Source organism: Perna viridis, chromosome 6 (assembly GCF_037379345.1).
Source record: "Perna viridis isolate PV_CMFRI_1.1 ecotype Kerala chromosome 6, ASM3737934v1, whole genome shotgun sequence".
Taxonomy (NCBI): Eukaryota; Metazoa; Mollusca; class Bivalvia; order Mytilida; family Mytilidae; genus Perna; species Perna viridis.
In genome coordinates, this window is record NC_142450.1 from 8,615,924 (window position 1) to 8,637,872 (window position 21,949).

Genomic DNA, 21,949 nt, shown 5'->3' on the forward strand with positions numbered 1-21,949 from the left:
TTGCTTTGAAACTAAGAGATGAATTTGTTGTATATTGAAAGTAAAAAAAATCAGGAGATGTAAAGTCATTCTTCTTTTATATATTCGTTATTTCCAGCTGGTTATTTTGCAATCTTGTCTGTATAATTCATTACTTCTTGTTAACAAGTGTAATAAGACATATCATCTTAATCTAGTATACTGTAATGGTAATTGAAGACCTTTTCATAGTTACTTGTCATGAAAACTGATGCCACTTGCTGTGATATATTTGAACTGTTGAATGTACTTGTTACCGATTGAACGGTGACTTTGTTAGATGGAAAGGAAAGGAAACCAATGTCCCGTTGAATAAATCAGTTTTCATGGTGCAGATGGATACACCATTACGATCCACGAGTTCATGATGACGACCATAAATAACATCCATAAAACAACTTAGGTTAAAAGACCTTTACTTTAACCTCCGAGTTTGATTAAAATGCCAAATAACATGAAACAGTTGTAAAAGGAAGAGCCTCAATATTGCTGTTCTATATTAATCTAAGAGAATAATTAACATGATTAAACAACGTAACCGTTAAGACTTATAGCAGAACTCCCTGAAGATTGGAGTGATGCACGATGGAATTTTACGATATGTCGTCATCCCAGACAAATTACGAGACATTAACTCTGACTTGTTACCTCGTTCCCTACCTGATTCATCGTTAAATGCTATTTTTTCCTTGCAATCATGGACTTAGCATTTGTTTCGTACTAAATACACCTATAGGCATTACATATGCTCTCGGGTTAATTTTTCTTGTTTACGTCTCAAAATAAAAGATGTACATTGTCTATCACCTATGGCGCATTTAAAGCATGTGAACCGATGATCGTATCAAAACACTCTTCATATTCTAAAAACCGAAGAGTAATAAATTTTGGTATTACATGTATAAACAATCTCAAGACATGTTTACATGCTATATATTAAGTTGTTTTTTTATTTCTGCTCAATATTTATGATTTGTATCATAGAAATAAATTGGAGCTATAAATTTTCATTCTTTAAATGCATTAATGGTAACAAAGTAAATTTGTACCGTGCTTGTCGGTAATTATTCGGCTGTTATGGAACGCAGTTATAACAGTTCGTCTTTGATGTCTCGTCTTCTAAGGAGGAATATACACGCATTATTTTAATTCAGAAGTAATACTTATCTTTATTACTGTTTTCCCCATTGCACTAATGAATAATTGTACGTTCATTTATTTTCATTAAAAGTAGTGATTTACCAATTATTGAGGAGATTAACTATTTTGTTATGGGTCTTTTTTTAAGGATAGGGAAGAATAACGTTACTTTTTCCTTTTCTTCAATTAAATAAACTCATTTTATTGGCGATTTTAAAAATAGGACGTAGTCATGATTGCATCGCTGCAACTATTTGTAATGTGGTGATTGTTTTTATGCGCAATGAAATTCTATTAAAGTTGTTGTAATTGTTTCCGTCTGTTGTTTATAGCATGATATAAAACTAAGGAGATACAAATTGTTTAAGGATGATGGCATAATGAAATATAACACACGTTTTACTGGAATTCATTTAAATCATCATATGTGTCATAAAACACTTTGCGTAATGCTTCAATATATAGAAGCAGACACAAAGGTGAAATTAATACATTATGGTCATCCGGAAATAAAAAAAAATATCTAGGTACAATATATGTTGATTCAAAGTAATTATTTAAATCTAGATTGAAATGCTTAGAAGTTTCATAATTTTAATTCAAATGGCCTAATAAGTTTTGTTATCTTCATAAATTGTCCGGTACATTGACAAGACAACTTTCAGAATACACACATACTACACAGGTAAAAATGCCAACGTATTAGAGGGTAACCAATGGATTCTAGCGGAAATCAAAAGAACGCAATCCAGGGACAAAGAACAGACAGCGAAACTATACACACACAACAAATTACATAAAGTACCCAAAAATTGTAAGTACAAAGAAAAAAAAGCAAATGAGCAACTCAAGACTCAACTAAAAATTTGTGGCATGAACCAGGTGCATTGGTATTGTAAACATGTGTTTAGGAGTACTATGGTAAACAATTGTCTGTGCTTTTAACAATAAACGACAGCACATGTTTTCTAAATTGTTTTTAAATACAATGCCCTTTTCATATACAAAATACTATTGAAAACATTAATACCATATATTTTTTTTATAAAATTAATTCGTTAGTCAGAAACATACGTTTTTCATGTGTTGATCATGGTGATCCAAATCATATGCAAAACACATGATAGACAAATGTTTTCCAGGTGTTTTCAAAACGTATGAAAAACATATGTTGCATTTTGTTTTGTGTACTCCGTTTTGTATTGTTTATATTCAAATTCTCGTTTTATCAAGTTCATTGAAGTTTTCTGTTGTGTCTGTTTCAGCTATGTTTCTCTATTTCTCTTTGTGCAAGTTTCAAAATAGTATTGCTTACGTTCTTTTCTGTTTTTACTTGTATTGTATGAGTTGATATTAGGAAGTAATTTGATCATTTGTAAATCGAAAGCAAAATATAATTTTCAGTATAGATTTTATCGTTGTGGCCAATGATTCATTGGCATTTTATTAAATAATTTTACTCATCTGCTAAAAAAAATCCTAGTGTTCTTTGTTTGCATGTCGACATACTCTCTTACACTAACACACGAATAGATGTAATTAGTGGTATTCTGTATTAGTCTTCCCCATGCTGTTTTGTAATTTTCTTTTCGCTGGGTTTAATTGTCTGTTTCATGCTGAACCAGCGACATAGAATATTAAAGGCAGCATGCCAGACTTCACATCTTGTTAATTGTCTGGATTTCTGTAAAACTGTATGTTTAACCTTTTATACTTCCGTCTTATCCCATTAAGAACTTAATTCAAGTAATTCTTGTTTTATGAATTGTATGAGACATATCAATTACGTATACTTCGGTTTACAGTCATTGATTTTATTCGTGTTTCGTCACAATATTTTGTATTTTTTGTTATTTTCCTTGTCCTTAATTTTCACCCTTTTTGTTTTCATTTAAGATGATTTTAATAAGACAAATGAATAGTGGAGTGTTCATATTTGTTATTTAACTATTGTTGATTTATTCAAATGTTAAAATACTTGTAAAGTTAGACATTCACTGCATCTGTTTGTTTGTTAGTTTGTTGGGGTTTAACGCCCGAGCAGCAATATTTCAGCTATATTCAGACGATGAACATGAAGTTGATGATAAAATGAAAGAGGGATGGGACACAAGGACACTGGGGTCGACAAATTTTGATTGCCACTGGAAATTGGGAGAGATGGGTAGGGTCGGGCAATTTAGCCTCCTGTGGCGGAGCCCTATGGTTCCTACTCCGGGAGAATACCACAGTAACATGGCATATTTCCCACCACGGTGCACCACTATGGTTTGCGGTCAGGTTTTCCGTATTATAGCCTGACAACCCCAGCATGTAACACGCCAGGGGTACCCCATTCCACCACCTGGGGCACACATCCCAGTTGCTCTCTGGGCAGAGCGCCCTAGCCCCCGGCTAGGGTTCTGAGCACTATTAAGTCGCTTTTTACGACAAGCTTAGCGCTGCTGCAGGCCTATTCTTTTAACACCCGGACCTGCTTCACTGCATCTGAGGTATTGCAACAATTGCACTTAAAGGTTAAGCACATGTGCATACAAGTGTAATATATCAAAAAGGGTATTTAGTATAATATAACACAAATTCACACCTGGGATGCCATTGAGGACAATAAGATGTTTCCCGTAAATGTAAAATAACGATGTTTCTCGGACGTCATAAAGCCCGTCGGAGAGAATTCTGGGGTCATTCGTTACATGTTTTTATTAAGTTTCGACTGTGAATAAATTGCAATTCTATAAGTATTGTTCCTTTTTGTCAAATTTTCTATATACAATATCATTTATAAATGTGATTACAGTAAAAAAAAATATGAAAAAAAAACATCAATAAGGATTTGGATTTCATTTGTCAACATTTTTATCATTAAATGAATTACACATTGATACGTTCAGTTCGATGTTTTTTTACATATCTTGTATCATTATACAGATTGTTCTGGTTATGTAATGGTTTAATAACTTTTCATATGGACATAAAATATTCTATCATATAATGGCTGAATTTAATGATCGTATAGAACAACCTCATTCATATTCTTCTTAATGTGCTTTATTTAGTACACAATGTTACATGCACATGCTTGTTATTAGTTGTTAAATAGAAAGATTTATTGCGATTTTTTTTTTTGTATAATACAATATTTCTATTCAAACAGGAGACCAGAACAGGGGAGTAGCAGCAATGCTTATCTAGTATAAGGGAAACAAAACAGAGACCAAGAATTACTTGGTCTGATGTTGTTTAATAGTTTGAATTTCTGGTCAACATTGTTTTTCCCAACTTTGAAAACAGGAAGTCTTGTTTGTCAACTTTGGTGTAGAAAGACGCCAGCGATGTCATAACATAACTTAAGGGACATGATATCTATTAATTTAAAAAAAAATTGTCACATACCATAATTGCTGTGTATAATAATAAAAGTGTATCCTGCAGTAATTTTAAGCTAGTTGGTTTAAAAAATATATATACAATTTTCTTTTAACGACGTAAATAACCGGTCATAGTCCAGATTTATAACGAATCTCAAATTGAGAGTTTCCTCAAATCCATCCTCAAAATTCAACCAAACAAATCACTTAAATTGAACAGTTGAGGAAATCTCAATTTGTTATAATACCCTGGCTAGATCTAATTTGTTTTTGTTGATTTTAATATTTGCTAACTTTTTTCCATTTGATTTTTTTTTTTTTTGTTATTCTTAAGTTCATGCAATCTAATAGTATACAGTTATTAAATGGGTTGGATGCAATAGACCAGAACATTTTTCCTTTGGTACTGAGAATTAGACCAGAATATTTGTCCTGAGGTACTGAGAACACTTGATCATTCTCAGTACCAAGGACAAATGTTCTGGTCTATTGCATCCAACCCATTTAATAACTGTTTTATTACCTAATTTGTCTATGACATATAACAAGGAATGGAAATGAGGAATATGTCAAAGAGACAACCATTCGACCAGGAATAGGAAATTGACCGCTCCATGTTTACGAGTCAGACCTACGTTTTTACACACGAGTTTTTTGTGTGTAAATTTCAATTCAATGAAGCGCTTAAAAAGTTCAACCAATCAAAAGGCTTAGATAAAGGTCATTATGGGGTCAGTGCAATAGATTCCTCAAGGAGACTATTGCACCGTGCAATAGTACATCGACAGTCCTGAATAAATTTTGAAAATAGAGAAAAATATGTGTGTTTTTAATAAACAAGATAAAACATTATAATTAGGTAATAAAAATCTTTAAACGTTTCATATTTGTAATATAATCGGAGCCTTTTTCCAAAAGATTCAATGTAAAGTTAGCCTTAATTCCCCAACATAAACTAACATTTTATAAGTTAGAATAATTGATTTTTCAATCGTTCCTTATATTGTTACATTGTATTATGTTTTTTGTCATTTGCTTTGCGTCACAAAGAAGTCAAAAGTTTTAGAGGAGAAGATAAGAAACTTTTTACTTTTATAACACAGGTAATTTGTGTTCTATGATTAATTATTTAGGAACATTTTAAAGTTGGCAAATAAGAAGAGGAGATAGTTTTTGCTACATTATTACCACATGCCTTCTCCTTTACTTAGTCATTTGGGCAAGACATCAATCATTGTCTGATTAAGTGGATTTACAGTCTCTTGATTCAATCTGTTACCTTATTTTTACTACTATTACACATTGCAACACGTTTACATATTATTATTATTGTTTTGACTCTGAATAAATTTCAGAATGATCACATACAAAACCAATTCATTCAAGTTCATATAAGTGTATATACTGTTACTTCCTGTATCAACAAATATATCATCTAAATCACTAGAGAAGTTGGCTCTCATCATAAATCGTTGATCGTTACAATGTATCCATCTACACCACGAGTACCGATTTGTTCACCATGTCATAGTTTTTCTTCTTTAACCTTCCCCTGACTTGACATTTTTATTAGCACCTTGGCGGATGTTCCGAGAAAAGCAAAGGATTCTTACACTACCGGTGCACCATAGTCAATATTCCCATTTTTTCATTGGAGTCCGGTAGCTCGTTTCTGTTTTCTTTGTATGTTTTGTGTTTATTTCGTTTGCGTATGTCCTTTTTCCCTTGTATTGCGTTCTTTTGAAGTTTGCTCGACTCTTGGTTTATTTCTTGCAGTTTAATTCAGTGTTATGTAAACGTAAATTAAATCTGACAGAAAGGAACGTATAGCTGTTCTGAGATACCAAAATACGTAATTAAATGCATAACGAATGATCATGTTCATTTATACAAAATATTACCTTGAAGTTAAACAAGATGTACTTTGTTATATTCTTTTTGTTATTTTTCTTATTATTATTCTGTTGGGTTTATTTTTTTAATATTTGTTTGATTGATTGTATTGTAATTTGTTTTTATATCTTGCCAGTGTTACTACGCAACTATTGTTTTCATTGTTTATGCTTAGCTTTTGTTTGTAAAATGAATGAGTCTTTTGCTTGTTTGTATATTTTTTTTTCACTTTCTAATTATTTGATTCCCCAATAGCTTTTGCATGGTTCTAAGCTTCTAAATATTTCTATATCAATGAGTCGTAAACCGTCAAGGGATTATATACATGTCATGATAAATACTTAGTTTGTATGACAGTTGTGATTGATTTGAATATTCCCTACAACCGAAAATTGGTTCTTCAAAACAACATTAATAGGAATAGAATACAGAAATATTGATCGCAATACAGAATAATTTTATCGTATAAGTCTCTATTTAAATCTTTTTTTTTTCAGTTCTAAAAGCTGCCGCTTCAATGTTCATTCATCTTTAAACAATCATAGAGCAAAAACATGGAGGATCATTCCAACAACAAACACAATCTTTTTAAATTTTTTTTTAGATGTATAGAATACGAAAAAATAAAATTAACCATATTGTACTTAGAATATTCATCAAAATACTTTTACAAAATACTTTTTTCAATCATCAAAATAAGTGTATTGAATATCTTTAGTCCAAACGTACTGAACTGTATAAAACTGCATTGTAGAGTGCACCGTTATGTTCACTGATAACAGAAGAAACATTCACACGGCTAGGTTAGCAAAGTAGCTAGTAATTTCATTGTTAAAAAGGAATGAAAAAACATAATCCAATTGTATTATAATTGATATATTTTTTTGCAGTGCAAGTTTGTATTTCACATTGTAATATTTGACTAGTACAGTACTTTTAGTGTTCAGAAAAGAACATATATCAATCTTTATTCAAATGTTAAACGATTATTCATTAGTTTAATATAACAAATTATATCGAACGAATAAATAGTGGTTATTAGTACTTGTGCTTCGTCACATATCCAGAACAATTATAATTCTCCTACTTGTTCAATTTTAAAAAAAATGTTTTTTTTGTATAAAATGGAATTGCATTATTTTTTTCATGGGTAAGATTTACATGGAAGATATTTAGTTTTTTAAGACATCAGTTGCAAGTAGCTGCTTCTGCTACAAGAAAATTGTTTCCTTTTCATATGCGTTGTTTCAGTTAGAATGTGTTCTTGTGTTCCGATATTTCACTTTGTGTGCGTTGCGTAGATAAAATTGTTTTCATTGACTACGATTTTCAAAACATAAAGGGAAAACGCTTTTATTTTTTTAACTTTCATATATGTGACACTTCCATTTACTGTACATGAAATTTATATCGTAGGACAGTCAATTCAATACAATTACTTTTAAGCACTTAATTGAGTTTTAAACTACAGTTATAATATAATGCTGCATTCAAATGACAACTAAAAATGTTTCGTAAAATCATCAGTAAAATTTGTTGGATTCGTCTTATTTCAACCAAATTGTCTACATTGACAATGTTCGTCATCTATAGGACAAATATAAAGTTAATGTCTAAACTAGAAATAAAGTTTGCCGAAACATCTTTCCGTAAAATCATTGTAGAGACGCAATGCAATATGAATAGTTATTTATAATAAATGTAGAAGTGTTAATTATACTCAGAAACAACAAATACATTAAACAGAAATAAAATACAAACGATAAACTCTGATTACTAATAACCTTGGACAACGGAAAATTTCAAGTCGTTCAACACATCACTGGTAGAATTATGGTTATAGCGTTTTAAATGCAACTGAAGAAAATACGACAAAAAGATACAAGTAGTACATATCATAGTTCATTATTTTTACACGTAGTGAAAACTAGCTATATCAACATGCATGTCTAATTTGGTCCTAAAGTTTATTAGCATCCCATTTTGATATTGATACACATATATTTATGATATATTAATGCACAAATTCGTTGTGTTTCCAATCATCGTCTAATAAGGAAAAACAAAACGTAGACACGCAATCTATTAGAGTTCTCTGATTAAATCATTATTAACCTCTGATTACTATGATAACAATGTTACATAGAAATAGGTATAAGCACGAACGTCGTTACTGTTGTTATGAATAGCAGAGTCACTTTTAGTTTCATGGCATAAATGCTTTAGACTTTTCGTATAATTCTACTTCTTCCTTTTTGGACTGAAGTCTACGATTGTACTTCGAAGAATCCTACGTTTGTCAGTGTCGGACAGCGTATGACTGACCAAGGTCTGTAGTCATAAATCAGAGTGAGATTTGATCATTGTCATTGAAGTGCTTCCACGACGTAGATCATCCGTCCTATATCGATACTTTCGGCAACAACGGAACAGATAAAAAACATAGTACTTCCGAAATTGTCGGCTCAAACAAAACAAAGCATACGGGTTTACACAGGAATAAGCATACATTAGACAGATGCTTAAGATCTTGAATATCATCCAAAAATCCGTTAACCCATTAATGTCCCAAGCGAACCAAAATACAAATATATGCCTTGGTAGCCAACAAACTACAAACATAATTACAAGCGAAAGTACAAATTTAGCCACTTTTATTCGATCTTTGATTTGTCTTTGTTGCTGTCTATTACTTGACGTACCAACCGTTAATTCACATGGCATCTCGCGGCTGCTTTTAACGAGAATCTTTGCCATCATCATGTAAAAGCATCCTATGATAACTAGAGGAATGACAAACAATAACAGGAAATGAACTATACTTCTGGCCTTGGCGTAAGTAACGCCAAACAGTTTAGGCGGTACTTCAAAACAAACTGCTATTCCAGGTCCTTCTATCAATGTATAACTCCATGCATCAAAGACGGCAAGGAGTGCCGATGTAACCCATATTACAGTTACTATAACGACAACTTTTAGCATCGGCTTCCCTTTATGTTTGTTCATTGGATGAACAATAGCAATGTACCTATCCCAACTCAACGCCGTTAAGGTAAAAATTGAAACCCCTAAACTCAGTGTCTGTAGATACGCGTTCATTTTACAAATAGGTTCATTAAAAGGGTATTTGTCGGCCCCAAAAACAAAAGTAAAAAACGGAGCAGAAAACAAAAGTAGTAATAAGTCTCCTATAGACAAATTAACAATAAGAGCGTTTGGAACTGTCCTCAATGCTTTTTCGCGAATTATTATGTATACTAAGGAACCATTTCCCGCAACACCTATAACCATTATCCATATGAAAACAATTGGAACAACTATATGCATTGTATTGTTATCTATGACAGATTCTATCGAATAGTCAGTTTCATTTGAGTATTTATAGCCATTTAACAAAGTACTTATATTAGCGAATGAACTTGACAAATTTGCCATATCAATTCCAATCTAATATCAAAATAACGAGTTATGGATGTGATCCAGTATCATATGAATGACGAACAACAATTGCAAAATTCAGTCAAAAATACATATTGTAGTACAAATCTTTGTTCTGGTCCCGAATTTGTTCTAGTTCTGTTTTCATTCGCCAGCGAAGGAAACTGTTATATCATATTTGCAAGAAAAAAAAATCCAAATTGCATTAATTTGCTATTAAAAGTGTAGAGCTAGTCACAAACGATAAGAAGTCAACTCACGTACTAACTTGTGTTGTGGTAATTACCATATATTTCCTCAGTAGTTGGTTGGTTTAAAGTAAAACTCTCACAAAATTCTCACGTTGGAAATTAGAAAAAATATTTCTTCTAAATGTTTACAGAAGTTCGTCAGTATCTCATAAATGCTTCATGATGCCTAAGTAAGTAAATTAGTATAGATTTCCGTATTCAGATGTTGATTTTGTGCTCACTTGACCAAATAATACTTCAATATTTCTTCTTTACAGTCATCAAATAAAGATGAGATGTAATTATTCCAAAGATCACTGACGAAAAACAATGTGATCATTCCACTCCCGTTCTATTGGCTGAATAGTCTCTAATCAGTCAAACTCTAACCTCTGTTTTGTTGAGATATACGATTTAGAGGAGCAATCAGCTATCGGATTGGAATGCCTCTCTCTTAATGAATAATTTGACATGAGCTGTGAAATTAGACAGACCGTTTGAGTACTGTTACATTATCATGGATTATAGAACAGCTAATGATTCGTTCTAAGACCCCTTGGTACTTTCTCATTCTCTGAAAGAAAGGGTGGTATCAATGTGCATGAAAAAAGTAACATTAAATTAATTTTAGATCAAAAGAAAACTGTTTATAATATAATTGAATGCATTATTTTAGTAAAAATTCAAATGTAGAACGAAAAATGCACAGTTTAATGTACAGTTTATTTTATTTTATTTTTTTTGTTAGTTGACATCACTATTTTTCAATCAGAGATTATGTTTTCAGGCGAAAAAAAAAACTTTCAAGTCATAGCTAAATCCACATTTTACTAAATTCAATGTTTTATAACAAAATGCGCCAAAATGTGACCGTTTGTCTGCAATACAATGTTGATATATTACAGTCTTAAATGGTTAATCAATTTGCGTACTGAGCCACGGAACAGTATTTCTTACCCGATATAATATAAACATCTCTCATTAGTCTTATGCTAATGTGTTATTAATGCAACGCTATTTTTGAATGTGTATGATGTTTCCAATAACAATACTTGTTAGAAAAAAACATGTACTCAAATGTTACATTGTTTGGAATATACTATGGGGGATTTACATTTACCGCAAAACTGGTCATGTAATCATTGGTCATTTATTTTATCTTTTTGGCGCCTTGACAATACAAAATCAAACGTTTTCTGAAATATATTACATTGCGAAAGGGAAGTTAATCGATCAATTATTTTTTAATTGAAAATAGATAGGATCTTGGTTCTTATGCATTTTTTATATAAGCACAAAAACTGAAATATATACCTACAAATATGACCCTAATAACAATCTATGGGTATTCACATAAAACGGTAGATATTCAATTTGCTATCTCAATGACTATAATGAACAATAAATTATTGATCCTTGGCTAACGATTATTGCATGTTTTCGTTAATCTTTTGGCAACGAAGTGGTGTGGAGTCATTAAACTTCGGTATATTAAATGTAAATATTATAACAAAGCTTTGACGTTGAATGCAAAATTACATCTAGAAGAGTATATTTTAGAAACGTTTGTTTGTTTGTTGGGGTTTAACGTCCGAGCAGCAATATTTCAGCTATATTCAGACGATGAACATGAAATGGATGATAAAATGAAAATGAAATGATAAAAAAAAAGGATGGGTCACAAGGACAATAGGGTCGACAAATTTTGATTGCCACTAGAAAAAGGGGGGTGGGTAAGGTCGGGCAATTTAGCCTCCTGTGGCGGAGCGCAAAGGTTCCTACTCCTATCGAATACCACAGCAGAGTTCTTTAACGTGCGAGGAACGTGGCATCTTTCCCAACACGGTGCACCACTATGGTTTGCGGTCAGGTTTTCCGTATTATAGCCTGACAACCCCAGCATGTAACACGCCAGGGGTACCCCATTCCACCAGCTGGGGCACACATCCCAGTTGCTCTGTGGGCAGAGCGCCTAGCCCCCGGCTAGGTTTCTGAGCACTATTTAGTCGCCTTTTACGACAAGCTTAGCGCTGCTGCAGGCCTATTCTTTTAACACCCGGAACTGCACGGGGCTATTTTAGAAACGACTTATCATTACTAGTATAATATATTGAAATGAAATATGGTAAATAAATAAAGCAAAACTAAAAAAAAAAAAGCAATCTAAAATAAAATATAAAGGTGTAAACTTGATCTGCAAATAAAGATATAATGAAACTGTGGAAAGGAATAAGGTGTAAATATAAATTCTAACCAAGCTCTGGTGGCGCAATACCTTGTACATTTGTCACCGTAGATAATTGTTTTCCAAGATACGAGGTACTACAGAAGGATCAACATATAATACTCGAAGGGTCGGTGTAATTTGGTATTAGAAAACCTTTATCTTTCCAGGACAATTGATTATCATTGCCTTAGATATTAGGTTTTTGGGCGCATTTTTTCCCTTGGTCTCTCTTAGCTGAAAGGAACTTCTTACAATTTGTAGATTCGTTTCATGTGAATTTAATACTAAATACCTTTAATTGCTGATTTATTTTACGCAGATTTGATATAAAAAAATCCCACACAGACAAACGGTAACAATTACCAATATTAAATTGACTTATATTTTCGACTTGTTGTCTTTTCATGTTAAGTGACAATTACCAATATTAAAGTGACTTATATTTTCGACTTGTTGTGTTTTCATATTAAGTGTCTACATTCAGAGTTTCATCTCTTCTTTCGATGTTCTACTGCATACCTTGGGTTCATAGTAAAATGTTTACCATTTTTCTTACAATATTTTAGTATCTTAATAATGTTGTTAGGATTTCGTTTTATTATATATTATTATATACTTGAAAATTGACAATTTCCCGTATAGTATCTTTATTAAATAAATATCGGTCACATCAAAGGTTTCCACTGGGAAATCGGGAATCATTACTTTAGATTTTATGTCGCTATTACTTTAACTTTGAACATCATATTGACAGTTCCGCAGTAAAACAATTACAATCTGTGTTTAGTGGAGAGTGAATACTTGGTAGTGAGACATTACTTTCTTCGTGACATGAATGGAAACATTTTTAAAAGTTGATAAATGATTTACCAAGAACGGTGCAAATTGAACAGTGCATCATGTGATATAGAGCAATGGGGATTGTGAATAGGACAATGGATAACGGGAAAAGTTGGAGGTTAGCCCCATATCATAACTGTCTATGATGATATATGCTATTGTTGAATTATATATATAGCACTTGCTATAGATTATTAGCATTGAAATATTCGAATCATATATGAAGCAATGTCCATATTCAATTATTTCGACTAGTGCAAAAATTCGTTTTGACGTCAATAAAGGACGGCACTGTATTCAAATGTTTACAGGTTGTAAATCTAAATTAATGAATTAAAATAGAAAAGAATACGATCTTTTTCATCAATTTAATTTTTAGATATATTAAAACAAACGCATTCTTTGCTTAAAAGGAATATAACACTGGCTAACTCAAAAGCTAAGGGGAAATCGAATAGACAGATAGAAAATTGCAGGTTTTCTTACCATATAGTTTTATCTACACCAACAAAATATTCTAGACATAAATTCTTTTTAACGATAACAGTAATAACACTGTTTTTCCCATTTCTACCCTCTAGGACATTAAATACAACATTAAAGAACTATTTGACTGATAATTATACTCCGGTGCAGTATAGTTCCTGCAAACATTCTTATGTTTATTTTTTTTTTCTATATATTTAATGTCGTTGTTTCTTAATATAACCTTTGTATTCAATTTAATCCTCACGCCTATAATATGAACTTGGGGTCGAACAAACATTTTATAAACAAAAACAAAAATATCTGGGGGAATCATAATCTTTGTTTCCGCCTCCTCTTATCATTTATCAAAGCCATGACAGATGTTTTGATCAATTCAGTATTTTGATATGTCCATGAAAGTGTTTAATTTTATTAATATACAAACACATGATTAAATTAATACAAGTACATGAATGTAAAATTAAAGTTTCAAAACTCTTAATGTATGTACAGTGTGTTTCAGTTGTTGTTGCTTTAGTTCTGTAATATGACACAGTATCAGTGTAAAAATCGTTATAAACATCACAATGTTTGTTTCTCTTTGTTCTTGATGAAATATTCCAACAATGTTTCACTATTGAATTTATCTAACTTGATTTTAATGAGTAAACCCAGTTAATAAATACGCTTAAATTTATGCAGTCATGCAAAGGTTTTGGTTTATAATAAGGTTAGCTTTGAAATGATTCGTGCTTCAAATATTTATTTCTATACTTTCAGGAAAAGTAACTGAAATGAAGTCATTGTTAAAATAGAAGCACCAGCCGAACTGGAAATCGTATGAAATAATTGGACGTTATTAGCGTGAAAAACCGGAGATGTATTTTGGCTGATTTATCATAATCATTGTTCGATAACGTATTTTTTTTCTTTGGTATGTCTATATCGTCCGAAACATCAACTGATCTGTATGAATAAATATAATTTATGAACAATCCCGTCAATAAGACAAATATGCTTTGCATTTTTATCGTTAAAGCAGACCTGAGGGTGTATTTCAGGTTTAAATACGATATCATCATGGATAAGGTCTGAAACAAAGCAGTATATGAAACAATAAGTTCCGGAGCCTTAATCAAAGCCAATTAAACATTAGAATGGCTACTTGAGATAAAGGATACTACAGACACTGTCAGGTCAGCCTCATATCTTGGCCTACACTTAGAAATTGATGGTAAAGGAAAACTATTGACCAAACTTTACGACAAATGTGATGACTTTCATTCAGAATTTTCAACTTTCCTTTCATCTGTGGCAACATACCTTCAGCACCTGCGTATGGAGTGTTCATACCACATGTCAGAGCTTGCCGAAACTACGCAGACTTCTTGTATCGCGCTAGAATTCTAAGAGTAATCAAGGGAACCAAGAATATAGCGGTAATCAAAAGAATGTTATCCAGGGACAAAGACCAGACACGGAAAACAGACATACACAACAAAGAACATAAAGTAACTAATATCATACATACAAAGTAACAAAAGTAAATGAGCAACTCGAACTTCACTAAAAACTGGGAGCATGGACCAGGTGCACGAATGGGCTTCTGGAACAGGGTCATGTTGCCCAAGATTTATGGTAGTCATCATGAACTCGAGAATCGATACGGTGTATCCATCTGTGCCATGAAAACTGATTTGTTCAACGTGTCATAGTTTTCCTTTCCTCTTTGGTCGACCCCGGACTTGACTTTTTATGAGCAACTCGGCGGGTGTTTCTAGAAAAGCAGAGGATGTTTACCCTACCGGTGCACCTGGTCCATGCTCCCAGTTTTTAGTGGAGTCTGAGTTGCTAATTTGCATGTATGATTTTAGTTACTTTATGTTCTTTGTCTGTTTCCATGTCTAATCTTTGTCCCTGGATTACATTCTTTTGATTACTGCTATAACTTTGGTTCCGTTGATTACTCTTTCTAAGGATACAGACAAAGCAAGGTAGAAAAACACAGTAATAACATGCAAGAAAGGAAATGTAACCACAAAGAAAGGTTATGAACTTTGATCATGGGCAAAATGAACATGTTGAAGCTTCCTATTTTTTTAAATGACATACACCGAGTAATGTCAAGTCTAATTGGTCAATTAACATATACAAGATATCTATTGAGATATAAACCGTCCTTATACTGCAGATGTCGGCAAGTTCATAATGGTCGAAACGAGCGAATTTGTATTTTTGATTGGGCGATTCAGAAAATACCTGAAACTTTTAGAATATCTTTGAGTCCATCAGAAAAACGAGCGTTTTTAATTTTAATTAGTCACTGCATGGGATCACACAATTATGTCGGACTAGACAGAATGATTGAAGGATTAACCATAAATACTGTCATCATGTTTGGCATATTCAAAGTTCATTTGAAAGTTAGTTATTGTGTCAACAAGTATAGATTTGTTTTGTTTGTTTGTTGGGGTTTAACGTCCGAGCAGCAATATTTCAGCTATATTCAGACAATGAACATGAAATGGATGATAAAATGAACATGAAATGAAAAGAAGAAAGGATGGGTCACAAGGATAATAGGGTCGACAAATTTTGATTGCCACTGGAAAAAGGGGGGATGGGTAAGGTAGGGCAATTTAGTCTCCTGTGGCGGAGCGCAAAGGTTCCTACTCCTATCGAATACTACAGCAGGCTTCTTTAACGTGCGAGGAACGTGGCATCTTTCCCAACACGGTGCACCACTATGTTTTGCGGTCAGGTTTTCCGTATTATAGCCTGACAACCCCAGCATGTAACACGCCAGGGGTACCCCATTCCACCACCTGCTCTATAGGCAGAGCGCTATTTAGTCGCCTTATACGACAAGCTTAGCGCTGCTGCAGGCCTATTCTTTTAACACCCGGACCTGCACGGGGTCAACAAGTATAGAACAAATCATAATGGTTTTAGTTTGGTATTCACAATATTTTAAAGAATGTACATCTAACAAATTTAAGTTACACAATTTTCCTTTAAAAATCGTTTTGACTTTTGTTACTATAAATGAAATAAGTATGGAATGATAAAAAGCCCTTCGCTTAAATAAAAGACTAAATACAACATGAACAAATAAATGTGTAATCTTCATTCAAGTGATAGTCTAGGAACATTTTATAAATACAAATTTTACTTGACGTGTCATGCCCTAGACACATTATGATTCTGTTCAGTTTTATGATTGCTTAGACAAATTGCAGTGACCTTAAACGTTAAGCATCAAATATAGCAAACTTTACGATAATTCTACATTGGTATTTCTTATTTGTTCGCCTTACATTGGTGTAAAAATATTCTAGTATGTCCGATCCTTAAAGCATCTCCGGAACAACATCTTTGCGTGACTAATTGCAGGAAATTGGCAGGAATGTTTAGGCAAATTTTTCTAGATTCTATCTATCTCTATACGTTTGACTACATAGACAAGATGAACATTCAAGTAATTAGTTTTATACTGAGATCGGGCTTTTTCATCCTTTATATAGACTAAAATGCGGAACAGTGTCCGTGTTCTATACTATTATATTGTGAATGTAAGAGCTACTCTACATTATCTAATTAATAAGAAGGTCCCGTGTTGATTGTGTGTTTCATTCGTTGATTCTACATCCCGTCACACTGTCAGGTAAAAGAAAACATCGTTAAATGATCGAAAATGGATGTCCAGTATTGCAGATTGAGCGTGAATGGGGGACGTAAGGATCTTTAACAATTACTTATCGGCGGGTAACACGTGCGATAAGTTCAATTGTATTGATATTGGATTATAATTAATATTGTTGAAGCAAAAGTGTAAAAATGATGTTTTATACTCTTTATACCTCAATGATAGCCAACGTTTGGAGCCGCACATTTTTGACAAATTATTTATAGGCAGGTGGTACCCTTGCATGTTCAAACACAAGAACAATGTAAAAAAATTACATATATTTTTTTCCAAAGAAAACTAAATAAATATTGTGTTAGTTATCAGTTCTTTAAATATTCCTTCGATCATGACTCTACCATTTCAAATAAAATGTTGAAAATGTTCAATGATACAAATTTTCTATTATTAGATAGAGTAACTTATTGTAAAGAAAAGGCGGATCTTGAACATGATGATGAACAAACTTAAAACATTTTCTTATTTCTAAAGCCCCGTGCAGGTCCGGGTGTTGAAAGAATAGGCCTAGCAGCGCTAAGCTTGTCGTATTAGGCAACTAAATAGTGCTCAGAAACCTAGCCGGGGGCTAGGCGCTCTGCCCACAAAGCAACTGGGATGTGCGCCCCAGGTGGTGGAATGGGGTATCCCTGGCGTGTTACATGCTGGGGTTGTCAGGCTATAATACGGAAAACCTGACTGCAAACCAAAGTGGTGCACCGTTTGTTTGTTGGGGTTTAACGTCCGAGCAGCAATATTTCAGCTATATTCGGACGATGAACATGAAATGGATGATAAAATGAACATGAAATGAAAAAAAAAAAAAAAGGATGGGACACAAGGACAATAGGGTCGACAAATTTTGATTGCCACTGGAAAAAGGGGGGGGAGATGGGTAAGGTCGGGCAATTTAGCCTCCTGTGGCGGAGCGCAAAGGTTCCTACTCCTATCGAATACCACAGCAGGGTTCTTTAACGTGCGAGGAACGTGGCATCTTTCCCAACACGGTGCACCACTATGGTTTGCGGTCAGGTTTTCCGTATTATAGCCTGACAATCCCAGCATGTAACACGCCAGGGGTACCCCATTCCACCACCTGGGGCACACATCCCAGTTGCTCTGTGGGCAGAGCGCCTAGCCCCCGGCTAGGTTTCTGAGCACTATTTAGTCGCCTTATACGACAAACTTAGCGCTGCTGCAGGCCTATTCTTTTAACACCCGGACCTGCACGGGGCTAGTGGTGCACCGTATTGGGAAAGATGCCACGTTCCTCGCACGTTAAAGAACCCTGCTGTGGTATTCGATAGGAGTAGGAACCTTTGCGCTCCGCCACAGGAGGCTAAATTGCCCTACCTTACCCATCCCCCCTTTTTTCCAGTGGCAATCAAAATTTGTCGACCCTATTATCCTTGTGACCCATTCTTTCTTCTTATCATTTCATGTTCATTTTATCATCCATTTGATGTTTTATATGAATATAGCTGAAATATTGCTGCTCGGACGTTAAACCCCAACAAACAAACAAACTTGTTACTAAAACCACACGTTCTACTTATCTGAAAATTTATAATAAATACAATCAAGATGATAGAAATTTCATAACTGTCGTTTGAATATTTGAAAATTATCACATTGAGAAAAAAATATTTTCATATTTCGAGTCTCACCGAGGTATTGAAAATATGAAATTTTATTTTTCGAAAATCGAGTTCCCCAAATAAAAGCATGCGACATGTTGCGATTCGTTGACTTTACACGCATACTAGCATTCTGAATAACGTAAATCAATCGATTTTAAACTTTTTGTAAGCTTCAATTCTTCATAATTTTCATTAAAAAGCGTATTCGAGGTAAGAAAATTACAAAAATGTACCTTCTACTATCGAAATTTTGTTTGTCTGTTGGGGTTTAACGTCCGAGCAGCAATATTTCAGCTCTATTCAGACGATGAACATGAAATTGATGATAAAATGAAAGTGGGATGGGACACAAGGACAATGGGGTCGACAAATTTTGATTGCCACTGGAAATTGGGAGAGGTGGGTAGGGTCGGACAATTTAGCCTCCTGTGGCGGAGCCCTATGGTTCCTACTCCGGGAGAATACCACAGTTCTACTATCGAAATAAAACACCTGAAACCATTCTGGTAGTTCAAGATAGTCGAGGACAATCGATATATTAACCAACTTAATGCTGAAAACAGAAAACCTTTTACGAGGTAATTCTTACAAACCGGTTAGAATGTGCTGAATTGGATAGAAATTAGGAGTCTGATCTTAACATTTCAATAATTTCGAAAGTAATTTTTCTAATCATGTAGGGGCTTCTTAAACGGGTAAAGTAGGACGAGAACATTTCATTCCTATGGTATTTAAACATCGGTGTTACGCATACAGGGATCTGTTTTATACCCTGTTTACTTATTTCGTGAATATTTTTCCTTATGAAAACTTTGTGTAGACAATTTGACCGTGATATTTATTGTGCCACGATGCTCCCAACAATGCTACAATGGTCAATCTAATGAATACGTACATTGAGAAAATGTCAATAAAACAGTAATTTGACTGAGCTGTTGTTGCAGTGATGATGCAACTTTTTTACATAGTGTGCGGGATTCATTAAAAGTAAGAAAAGAGCTGACAAAAAACGGCAACATTTTTTAATAAGATACCTAAGAAAATCTTGAACACTTATTGCCCCAACTTATATCAGAGACTAGTATCTATAAGTTTTTCGTACCAATAGACGACATATTTTGAAACAAATATAGAATACAACGAGTCGATGAAATTACATGATTTGAAAGAGTAATAAAGAATGTAATCCAGAGACAAAGACCAGACATACACAACATAAAGTAACTAAAATCATACATAAAAAGTAATAAAAACAAATGAACAACTCAGACTCCACTAAAAACTTGGATCATGGACCAGGTTCACCGGTAGGGTAAGCACATAAAAGTCACATAATATAATATTCCTGAAACAAACCGGGAAATGATATTTATTATTGTTTTGTGAGTTTAATTTTGTATTTTGTAAAGATTCTTTCTTGTGTTTTTTTTTTTAATACACGATTATCTAAGTTCAAAGTATATGGATTGTTAAATGTGCATATGTATCTTGTAGTGTAATTAATGGTATATAGTAGAGAAATCGAATCACTTGTTATTTATCCAATTATTGCTGTAATAATGACAAATAAATACAAACATGTAGGTTTAAACTTTATAAAAAATGAGAATGTTTCTTTTGTATTGCATGTCATTAGTAGGATAAGCGAATTAAAGTGTTTACGACCTTTTCAGTTTTAATATGTAATTACATTTGATTCTGTTAGATTCATTGTTCATGTATATTGTCTTGTGACCCATTTTTACGTATTTGTCAAGTACTTTGATTTTTATGTCTGAATTGCAGTTTTAATTTGATGCTGCATGCATGCTTTACTGATATTAAAATGTGGCTTTTGTTCGAAATAAAGCATTAAAAATGTATAAACTGTAACCCTGATTATGATAGCTTGTAGATATGTAGAGAGTAACATCAGTGTTTCATCCAACATGGCAGGAGACATAAATTCCAATCTACTTTGTGAAAAACAACAAACTCGTTGATTCGACCTTGAATTATGAATAATAAACCTATACGTCTCACGTAAACGAATGAGACCTTATTCGAACCGATAATTATCAGTTGTTCGGTTCTGTTCTGTTCGTTGGGGTTTAACGTCCGACCAACAATATTTCAGCTCTATTCAGACAATGAAAATGAAATGGATGATGAAATGAAAAAAACAAAAAGGATGGGTCACAAGGACAGTAGGGTCGACAAATTTTGATTGCCACAAGCAAAAGGGAGGGATGGGTAAGGTCGGGCAATTTAGCCTCCTGTGGCGGAGCGCAAAGGTTCCTACTCCTATCGAATACCACAGCAAGGTTCTTTAACGTGCGACGAACGTTTTTGTTTGTTGGGGTTTAACGTCCGAGCAGCAATATTTCAGCTATATTCAGACAATGAACATGAAATGGATAAAATGAACATGAAATGAAAAAAAGAAAGGATGGGTCACAAGGATAATAGGGTCGACAAATTTTGATTACCACTGGAAAAAGGGGGAGATGGGTAAAGTCGGGCAATTTAGCCTCCTGTGGCGGAGCGCAAAGGTTCCTACTCCTATCGAATACTACAGCAGGCTTCTTTAACATGCGAGGAACGTGGCATCTTTCCCAACACGGTGCACCACTATGGTTTGCAGTCAGGTTTTCCGTATTATAGCCTGACAACCCCAGCATGTAACACGCCAGGGGTACCCCATTCCACCACCTGGGGCACACATCCCAATTGCTCTGTGGGCAGAGCGCCCAGCCCCCGGCTAGGTTTCTGAGCACTATTTCGTCGCCTTTTACGACAACCTTAGCGCTGCTGCAGGCCTATTCTTTTGACACCCGGACCTGCACGGGGCGTAATTGTACTGAAATTGTTATGACAAATATGGGAGAGGACCACGTAAGTAGGAAAAACATATCCCTGTTTGTTCCTTTAGCAAATAAAAAATCATATTGAACTAAAAAAATAATACAAGAAATCTTTAAATGCCCGCAAAATGTCGTTTTTCATCGGTAATCTGTATAGCAAAA

The 21,949-nt window shown here is 33.7% G+C and overlaps 1 protein-coding gene and 1 long non-coding RNA gene across 2 annotated transcripts in view; one reads left to right on the forward strand and one right to left on the reverse strand.

The window, feature by feature from the left end:
- The window catches only part of LOC148613523 (uncharacterized), a 36,860-nt gene extending 22,245 nt beyond the window's left edge, over positions 1-14,615 (forward strand). Inside the window, exon 3 of the long non-coding RNA XR_015923144.1 lies at positions 14,403-14,615. This is a non-coding gene — a long non-coding RNA (uncharacterized LOC148613523). The remainder of the gene's footprint in view (positions 1-14,402) is intronic.
- Positions 7,757-10,546, reverse strand: LOC148613524 (neuropeptide CCHamide-2 receptor-like). The gene has a single exon (XM_088586871.1). It carries the CDS (start codon positions 9,852-9,854, stop codon positions 8,757-8,759), a length of 1,098 nt encoding a protein of 365 aa, XP_088442997.1. The 5' UTR covers positions 9,855-10,546; the 3' UTR covers positions 7,757-8,756.
- Positions 14,616-21,949: the final 7,334 nt, after the last annotated feature.